We start from the raw sequence: 10,235 nt of genomic DNA, 5'->3' as shown, positions 1-10,235 counted from the left end.
TGTCACCCCAGGGATGGGACGGTCATCTGAGGGACCTTCAGGTCCAAGGGGACGTGGCCGTCCGCATATTTGGACTGCCACATCTATTGGTTGGAGTTGCAGGCCAACCTATTGTCTGACATTTTTCAGGAAGTCGCACACCACCACAGAGTCGTGCTTCACCAGACAACACCTCAGTTATGTTGTACATCAACAAGGAGGGGAGTGACGCGTTCCCCATGCTGTCGGAGGCTGGAGGAGGAGATTTTGGTGCCAGGATAATTAGGTTGAGCTATTGGCTTACCACCTCCCGATGATATGCAAAAGCATTGCGGGCGCCCTCTCAAGACGTATTCGGTTCCAGAACACCAAGTGGCAGACCCCCCAATGGGTGGCAGACTGGCCGTTTTGTCTCTGGGATGGGTTCCAGTTGCCGGATCTTCTGGATCTGTTGTCCCAGCCGGACGGCCTGTTGATGCAGCAGAAATGTTTGTGAAAATGATCGGATCAGGCCTCACGAGCGTGAGCATCCTGAGGGTGACCCCTTAAGAGAGGCCTTTTTTCTATAGGGAATTCTACCCTAAGGTGTTCTTTGTGAACAGGATATATTCCCTAATAGTTTCCGATCGGGGCTGTAATCTGTAGTTAAGCCTAACGAGTAATAAATGGAATTTATTATTTCCACGGACTTTCTGGTAGGTGTGATTAGGTAAACAAACGGGTTTGTACAACATGTTCAGTTCAATAATGGTAGACATTGAAATATGTCTACCTATTATGTACGAATCTGATTGGCTGTCATGATCATGAGGTATACAAATATCTTAGCTCTTATATTTTAGGTGATTTGAAGGACTATACAGCCAAAAAGAATTGTTTTGTTCGAATGATATAGGCTCATTCGTAGCAGGGAGCTGTGATTCTCGTGCGCAATTTTGACATCGTAGACTTGCCTTGTCACTATAGAGGGTGTGTGTTAAATGTCCATAGGGTTTTTAACGCCAGAGGGTGCAATGCACTCGTGTTATACACGTTTCAGTATTTAGAATATAAAATCAACGAATTCAGAGTTGTAGAAATCACATCTGCGAACATTTTATCCCAGTGACTCGATTGATAAAAGACAATAAATCCACCTCTCACTCTTTGGATGGCCACAATACCCTATTTAGGGTCTATGGTTAGAACATGTAGCTATTTGTTATGTGTTTGTATAGCTCCATAGTGAAACGTAGTTGTCATACGTGATAAAACTCAACTACACACACAAAATATTAACATTTAATTTACGTGCGTGAAATTCTATACCGTGGTCCACGTATCGACTTGACATTTCGAAAACACTACCCGGTTGCTAAAATCGTCTTTCATCAAACATTCTTTTCCGATACGCAGTTGATGGTCGCTTGTCAGAGTGAAAATCTGAAAAATTACAATTAATATATTAGGGATATTTAGCCTGGAAACGTTACCACTCTCCCTTATTATGTATAGAAATATTGTTTTATTGTTCGGGAATAGTGCGGAAACTCGAATTTTGTGATCCTTTAATTATTTTTGAATAAACGTTTTAGTGTAGATTATTTAGTAGTTCGATGGCGAACTTTCTTGTGGATTTGTAATAAGTTTGCTCTTTGCCTAGCGTGTATTTAAAGCTGCTCGCGCCCGTTTAGTTTTCTAAACCTGTGAATTCACGATGTTTGAGGTGTGCTGATATTACCTGATCACTCGTAGCAGCACATATATCTACTCTCAGTGGCTTCCCTGACGCACTGTCAAGACAAAGTCCCGTTGCATCATTACGTATCTGTTTCATAAATGAAGCAAAAAAAACATATTACATATGATGAAACCCAAGCTTTGGTAAATCACACGCTTGAAAATGCGGCAGACGGTCTTAGCATGTCGCTATTTACAAACACGCGTCTACCCATGAGCCTTAGCCCTCCGATGCAATATGGACGAATTTCAAACAGATACTCAGGTGTATGCGACATGTACCTTTCATTATAGATTGACAAAAATACTAAAAAATGCATGTTCTCATTCATATTATATTTTTTAGATTAAACATGATAAGATGCTTAAATAATTAAACTTATAATTCTAGTGGTTTCGTATATGACAGGAAGCCGCGTTGTTACTAATACCTGTATCTATTTCAAGGGGAGTCCGGTTCATTATGTGATTAGGCGACTGGGACATGTCGGTATGATATTGTAAAGAGGCAGTCTGTTGGATTTCTTTTCATGTTAGGAATACTATATAATTACTTATTACCAACTAAACGTCGGTTTAGTGATAAACTTAACAGTATTTGTAAAATGCCAGAAAGTATTTATATACAGAATAGTAACAAAAAGGTAATTTGAATCTCATGCACCCACTTGGTGTTTTCATTATTGAACGAGTACTGGTAGGTGAATTGCCAATAAAACGTTTTGTTTTTTTTTATTTGGCGATAGGTCATACCATATTATTTTTATCAAGAGACATTATAAACATAAATTGTTAGGCACGTTAAAAATATCACATCACATTGCCCTATCTGCGCCCTAAGTATGTAACAAAGTGACGTAACTACAGGGAGCATTGTGTTTATAATTTGAGATCTAGAAAGAATTTGTCAGCTTCACTTCACAATCACCGAATGCACATAAAATTAAACCATTGCTGCAGTAGAACCGTCGCGAGACTTTTACTTTTACCCTATTGATCTTATCAATAGGTCATCGTCATCGTATTGCGTGCATGTCTTGAAGTGCATGCGTACCTCTCCGAAGTAATTTGCATCATCCACAGGTAATATCATTTCCGGTATTATGTTTTTCAAATACCAAGTAAAATTGTGACATCCAAGTTTTCTCCTAAGCTCGAGTCTGTCTGACACATCACCGTAATCAACCATATGTAACTAAAAAAAAAAGAAGAAAAATAGGCGATAACACGCGTGTCGTCTGTTGTCATGATATTCATGTAATAATGTAATGAAAAATGCTGACAAATAAAACAAATCGTGGCACCGAATTGTGCGCTCGACAATTCCAATCAGATACACCAACAGGAGTTGAATTACAGTTACTTGAAACCTGACAATCCACATAATTAGATCCGATTATTTATTCAATTCCTGTACTATTGAGTTAGAGTTCCCTTGGAGGCAGTTAGAGTAGACGGTCAGAGCGGGTATTGCAGAGTGAAGATTGAGTGAACGACAGGTCGGTTCAGTACGGTTCACCACTCTGCATTGATGTATAATTAGGCCTCGGAACGTACAACTCTGGGTGTGTGTTATATTATAAATGATGAAAACTACATGCAGTGACTTGTGTAAATATTGTTGAGCTGTTAAAAATATCACCTAAGCGATTCCCAGAAGGTACTCTCAAAGCCAAGCAACATACCCTAAATTCAACTCAGACAGCGTCACTTATTTCCCCGGCCCCTGACGACGAACCACATCCACCAAAACCCAACAGTACATTCATTTCGAATTAGCTATGGATATTGTTGTGAATATGTATAAGTGTATTATACAGTGAGAAACACGAAGCTGGAGCTTTGCTTATAAACGTATGTATTAAAACTTGTAAATATTTAATAGTTTACTCTATACTGCGCGTGCATAACGTGACATAGCAGCTGCGACCGCCTACGTATTCAAAATGAGGCGCTGGCTGATTTGATAATGTTGATCTATCATTAATTTGAACTTAGCGATGATGTAACAATACTGTTTCTCGATTGGTCATTTTGAATTACAAAAACCGTTTTGATTTGTCAAAATTTATATTTACACATTTACAACGACCACAGCTTTATGTATATAAATTTGAATTTAAACGATTAGTTGTGATTCGCCATTAGGGCGCTTTTATGTATGCGCGAGGCAAATACGATACGACGGTCATTTGGATTCATTCGCACTGTGAATTGTTCGAATTGAGATCATTGAGTTACGTAATTAGTTACACTTATGACCACGCCCATCTTTTGGGAACCACGTCCACTTTTTCAAAACTACGCCAAAATTAGAACTTGATGTTCAATTAACAGTCAACCGAACATCGAGTTACGGGCAACCTCGATTTGTGTTGTTGTTAAAACTCCACAAACTCACCAGAGATTAAAGCCAAACGTTGAAATAACCAAGCGTATCGCATGGTAACAAATGAATTGCGGTATGTGGATGTTTAAACAAGAACACAAATCTCGATTGCCCGTAACTACGGTTACGAGCTAACGGTGGAAATATTACTTTTTGGATCGTCTCTATTGTTCAAACAGTACGCTAACCTTAGATAGAGGACTGTTTTTGATCAGCATTTACTGGGAAAGTTCTATTTTTTAGTTCCGAACAATACCCGTTTATTAGTTTCTTTGTTCTCAACAATAACCATTTACTAGGTTAGGACTGTTTTTTTTTTTTTCAGAACTAGCTTGTTAACCAAAGTGAAGAGGACATTCCCTCAATATTGGTGGTGCAAAATGGTGTAATTTTTAGCAGCAACACGATGAATTCGACCTAACGATAGCGACGAACCAAAAAGTATTACTGTGTTCAAAGTTAGAGTTACTAAACATGGACATTAAACAACAAAAACAATCTATGATTCCCGTAACTCGAATGTCGGTTAACTATTAATTAACCATCGTCATAATACTTGGCGTGGTTTTCCAAAAGTGAGCTTTGTTTCGAAAATATGGGCATGGTCATTTTTGTTCGAAGAATTTACCATCTATATGCGTCGAACAAAACACGTGCTCAAATACATTTACACGAAATTCGAAGATGAGCTGCAGCGCTTTAATACTTAATGAATGGTAACACCTTTGTCTGAGTCGCATAAAAGAATTTCTTGTAATGATCCATCCACACTTCAGCAACACGCATGGCATTTCTATATATAGTCGGATCAGAACCATTTGGAAAACTGTACGGAATATATCGGCGATATACGTGACCAATACGAGAACACGGGATGATCTCAATTTTACCACCACACATCCAAATCTGAAGGTGAATGAAATAAAATGACCTTTAAAATACGATGGTGTACCATTCTCTCGGCGTAAATGCCTGTAATTAAATGTGATAACCATGATTCTATAAACTAAATAATTGGTGGTGTGATAGACTCTGGGGTTTAATGACACACATCTACCGTTGTTTCTTACCCGAAATGACATTTCTATGTTTTCTCCTCCCCATACGTCCATGCCAGTGTCATACGCCCCCATCTTCTCGAAATATGTCTTGTTAATTGAGAACAAACCACCTGCCATTGTAGGCGTCCTGTGAAACTTTGTAAGTTATTTTGTAATTAGTGTACAGTGTTAAATAATTAATTAATTAATGATTATTTAATAACATACTGATGAGTGGTTTGTTGAACAATTTAATAATCATTTGAATAAAACAATGTATGAACCATATTACAGTAAAAGTACTAGTATGTACGACAGTTACTGGTTTATCCCATGCCGTATTGTAGATATTAAGGATACACCAAAATATTAGTGGAATTAGTGTAATCATTTCTTTGTCTCATAAAACAGGAAGTTGAGATTGATGTTTACATGTGTAAGGATTATAATGCAAGAAGAAATAAAACAAACATGGTAACACCAATGTCACCTGCCTGATATTATCATATTCGGACACCCTTCTGTTCTGTTCATATTCCGGTATTCTGACCCATTGGTGTTGTAGTTGCCACGTGAAACCACCGCTATTACTCTCTGAGGCACCGATATATGCAAATGATCTATCGTCAATAATGTCAATGATTGGTTCTACGACGACAGTGTCATCTTTGGCGATTCTCTGAAGCATTGGCTCCAACCAACCTGATGGAGATAATTTTCTCTCTGAATAATCCTGTCTGTTTTTAATAATGGATTTTTTGGTTTCAAAACTTTCTCGAAAACTGGTCGCCGTCCATCCATGCAATATATGCCCTCTCAGTAGGTTCTCACGTAGTGTCTTTATGCCGACAATTTCAAAAATATACCAAAAAGCAAGCCATTAACACAGTAAACTTTATGTCATATACGTCAGTCAGCGAGAATATAAATGTACAAACACAAATATGTTTCGAAGCATACCTGTATTACACTCACAGTGAGAATCCAGAAATGTTAACACTTCTCCCTTGGCAAAATGCGCCCCGATAAGCCTTGCTCTAATGAGTCCCTCTCGGCGACTGGTTCGTATGATGCGAACATTAGTAAATGATTTGAAATAATCATCGAGGTCAGTTTTCAGGTAATCTGTGAAAAAATAAGACGTCAAAATTACGCAATTGAGTGCAACACACGCTATCAAATTGACAAGTATGATTGTTGTGTAGTCATTATCCAATTAGAATATAATAAACAACTTTCTTTTGTTGACAAACAACTACAGGCTATAGATGCAGTCAAAATGCTACGGCATCGTCAATGATATGGTGTCTGACGTGAACCTAACTCACATTAGGAATTATACCACATACCCAAATCACTGTGGTCGTCCACTAGGAGAACTTCTAGTATTAAGGTAAATGGCGCCCTGTCGAGACATGTGTGAACAGTTCTTAACAAAGTTGACCACGCTTCATTATGGAAACAAATGATGATGCTCGTCTTGGGTAAATCATGCGAGTACGTTTTATTAGCACATCTGCAAACAAAAAAAAACCGATTAAACTCCTGGAATTGTGTTCAAATTACACTCTTCGGACAATATAAAATACTCGAGTCGTGCCAAGTGTCAGCCTTACTTAAGTATTAAAGTGTTCATTTCCATACAACTAAAAGTTGCGGATTTCTGTTCTAGCAGGGTCCGAAGTGAACGTCATCGTGTAAAGATGCATTTTTTCACCTAATCAACGAACTGTTCATATGCTATATGAAATGCTGAATCTATATTAACATATTTGTTATGACATTTAAGGTCGCTGTGTCTTCTGCCATTCACCGCGTGGTTTTGGCAGCCATTAACACAGCTCAGCTAATGATAGAATCCTACGTCGGCTACAGTTCACTGTCTGTGCTTCTGGAATATGTTTGTGCACCCCAAGCTCATTAATGAAGACCAGATATTGAACATATACTTAGATCATATACGTGCAGTACTGTGGAACAGTGTTACATTACAATGTACAGAGAAATGCCAGCAAAGTTGAAAAGCTCAGAGACATTTTCAGATTAAAGCTCTAACTATTTAACACTAATTAAAGATGCAACGTAGACCTAAAACCTACACTTAGTCCGCATGTACTCTGATTGTTATTGTACGTACCAAAAACAATTACTGCACACGTGTATGAACTTTCACATATTTTCACTGTTTCATGGATGACTTGGATGTGAGCTTCATGAATCTCGTTTAAGTTTGTGATAAATCATAATCAGATGTGTTCGTCAACATATATTAGGTTGTGAAACGCGTTTTTTTTTTTTTCAGATTCCTACAAATCAAGAAAAAATACTAATCTTTCACAGCCAAACCGGAAAATCTCTTGCATACGAACACCTAATTACACGAAGAATATAGAACACTTTCCCAGTTGTTTTTGAAACCAAAATCGTCATTCAACCCAGGAGCCAATCAACGACGATCTCACAGTGCTTGTATTGTACTTATCATAACAATTACTACACACGTGCATTATATACTTTAATTGTTCCATCGAACGAATACTTGGATGTGAGCTTCACAGACAGTGGTTTTTAGTTCGTGGTCAATCATAATCCAATGTATTCATCAACATTATAACAAACAGCAATATTTTCATTTATATTGCATCTTTAAAAGAGGTAACTCTATTCTACTATAGCTCATACAACGTGCTAGATTCAACTTATAATATTCATAATCTCGCGTCATTTCCTCTTTGGTTGGCGTCAGCAGACGCTAGTGATTACCGCAAGAGTGTCATATCAATCCGAGCCGTAGGCGAGGATTTGGTATTCACACAATCACGTACTCTAGTTTTCCTTCTTGTTATATTTAATGTTCACATTTTTGTTTTTAATATCTGGACGTCTGCTTCATTGTAATATTTCCCATTGTAGTAATTCTCATCTATATATCTATATCAGTATTTTCGAGTGATCTTAAACGCATTTTCTTTTTGTGGAGCAGGATTATATCAACCTTGGGGGACTGGTCAGCTTTAAGGGGGAATTACGGAAGTAGTCTATTCAGAAATCAAAAATAGGCATATCTTTGTGCAAATTATTCAGAGAGATCATATCAGAATACACTGCGGCAAATGTATTGATTATGTTACTTGATGTTTACAAAGTAAGTTAACGAGTCGTCTAGAAGACATTACATGTATTATATAAAGTGGGTTAGTTTTGCAAGCTGTGATACATTTGGCACGTGTATGTATTCCCATAAGCAACATGTGCTGATGTGACACCGCTGTTTAATTCGAGGAAAAACATGAATGTTAAAGATATAGATGAGAACATGAAATTTGTAATTCTTGTTTGATACTGTATATTGATTGAATCTTTGAATTATGGTTTATAATGACATGAACACGCCGAACACTTCTGATTATTCGTTATATGAAACAATGTAATTTTCTAATACGGATGGACACTGGTTGTTTTCATATACGTACTGTATGCACACGCAACATGTTTAGTTTGTGGTAAATCGGATTTGGTCTACGGTATTGTGTGCCGAACAACAATATTTAAAAATAAGATATGTAGTAGATAATATTTGGTAATTGTTTCTCTAAGCAACTATTCAAAATGGCTAGACGTTTCTAACACTGGCTCTTTATCGATAGCATATAAGAAAATATAGATGATTTACCACATATCTAACAATACATTTTAATTGAATTAGGAAAGTGCTATATATAATTTGATTACAAATGAAAATAGATATGTATGAAGAATAAACAAATCAGACATGTAGTTATAAAATGCCAGACCGATATGATAAACAAAAATACAAGGTAAATAAGAAAGCTATATACTAGTAATTTACTTGTTTTGAAAATGGCCTTTTTGACCAAAATACATATTATTTGTTGAAATAGAAAGTTTCAGATAGTATCATAATATGAAACAAATAATGGGGGGGTAGCCAACCAAATGTCAAAGAAGTCGATACAGTCGATAATTTTTATTTTACCACAAATGAGAATTGAAGCAATAGCCAAAAATGAGTTAATTTGATTTCAGTCAGTGTATAAATAACAGCAGCGCCATTGAAACTGTTAAAAATAAAAACGACGACGACGCATTGCACTCTCATATTGAGCATGTTTTTTAATATTGACGCAGAAAAATAGTCAAAAATATCATGTCCACAATAAACAAACAAATTTAAAATGTTAGAAAATTTGCAAAATATAGAAACAATCTGAGAGAGAATTACCAAAATATTCTGACTAACGGCTTTGAAGGAGTGAGCAACATCGTTTTTCCTGAGTGTACGTGTGTGTGTGTGGGGGGGGGGGGGGAAGTTGTTAATACACTGGTCTAATACTTACCCTGTATGCCTAGTATCAGGTATGTGTCGGGTTAGTGACAGTTTATCACTTGCAGTAACATTAAAATAGTGCAATTGGAATGGGGAGTTTTCGCTCGAGTATTCCGAATATAAATAAGATGGCTCTGAATCTATTTGTTTGTTTGACTCATTGTCCGAATCGTTGCGAGTATCATCCACCGACTCTCTATCTGCGTACTGCGAATCCCTATTAAGCATGTTTGTGCGCCGAAAATTCACGTCTTTGGCTTCACCAACCCGCCTGCATCCATCCATGGTTAGTGGCGATTCCTCTTCGCCACGCATGTTTACTGTTCCACTCTCGGAAGCAACACGCTGCTTCGTCTTGCAAAATAGTTGAATGTTGAGAAATGTCCCCACTGACCATATAATGATGAAAGAAATAATTACACGCGCCATCTTATTGGTGCTCATCGTTTTGCGTCCGCACGTAGGCTGCGTTGAATCAAGTTGTGTAAACCTTGAAATCATTCAATCACACGGAGATTTAATAGTTTCCGGTATATACAATGCAAGTCTCGGTGCGTTACTAAGCTAACACAGCGAGCACTCCTTTCAAAGATAACTAAATCAGTCTTTTTAGCAATATCTCGATCTACTAGATCGTGATATATCCAGTCCGACACCCCCTCGTACGTCACAAGTGACCTACCCCGTGACCCACTTGCACCCTAGGCGGGCTTGATACATCTGATTACATCTGGTGGGGTCTCATTTCTCTTTGGGATTT

The 10,235-nt window shown here is 37.5% G+C and overlaps 1 protein-coding gene across 1 annotated transcript; it reads right to left on the bottom strand.

Annotated features, from left to right (window-relative positions):
• Nucleotides 1–322: 322 nt before the first annotated feature.
• LOC100366975 (polypeptide N-acetylgalactosaminyltransferase 13-like) lies at nucleotides 323–9,790 on the bottom strand. The gene is made up of 10 exons (XM_078011673.1): nucleotides 9,486–9,790; nucleotides 6,477–6,643; nucleotides 6,088–6,252; nucleotides 5,622–5,829; nucleotides 5,158–5,275; nucleotides 4,811–4,993; nucleotides 2,753–2,893; nucleotides 1,700–1,786; nucleotides 1,327–1,401; nucleotides 323–448 (listed from the first exon to the last, which is right to left on the bottom strand). Exons 1-10 carry the CDS (start codon nucleotides 9,788–9,790, stop codon nucleotides 323–325), a joined length of 1,575 nt encoding a protein of 524 aa, XP_077867799.1.
• Between the last annotated feature and the right edge of the window lie 445 nt (nucleotides 9,791–10,235).

This window comes from Saccoglossus kowalevskii, chromosome 7 (assembly GCF_978046115.1).
Source record: "Saccoglossus kowalevskii chromosome 7, keSacKowa6.1, whole genome shotgun sequence".
NCBI lineage: Eukaryota > Metazoa > Hemichordata > Enteropneusta > Harrimaniidae > Saccoglossus > Saccoglossus kowalevskii.
The sequence above is the reverse complement of the archived record's forward strand: the minus strand, read 5'-3'. Positions and strand labels throughout refer to the sequence as shown.

Excerpts from the sequence above, each read along its gene's own strand:
- LOC100366975 (XM_078011673.1), bottom strand. The coding sequence starts at position 9,790 with ATGCGTGGCGAAGAGGAATCGCCACTAACCATGGATGGATGCAGGCGG. Across the intron at positions 4,994-5,157 it reads ACATAGAAATGTCATTTCGG|ATTTGGATGTGTGGTGGTAA; the intron begins GTAAGAAACAAC and ends ATTCACCTTCAG. Across the intron at positions 1,402-1,699 it reads GTGCTGCTACGAGTGATCAG|ATTTTCACTCTGACAAGCGA; the intron begins GTAATATCAGCA and ends GTAATTTTTCAG.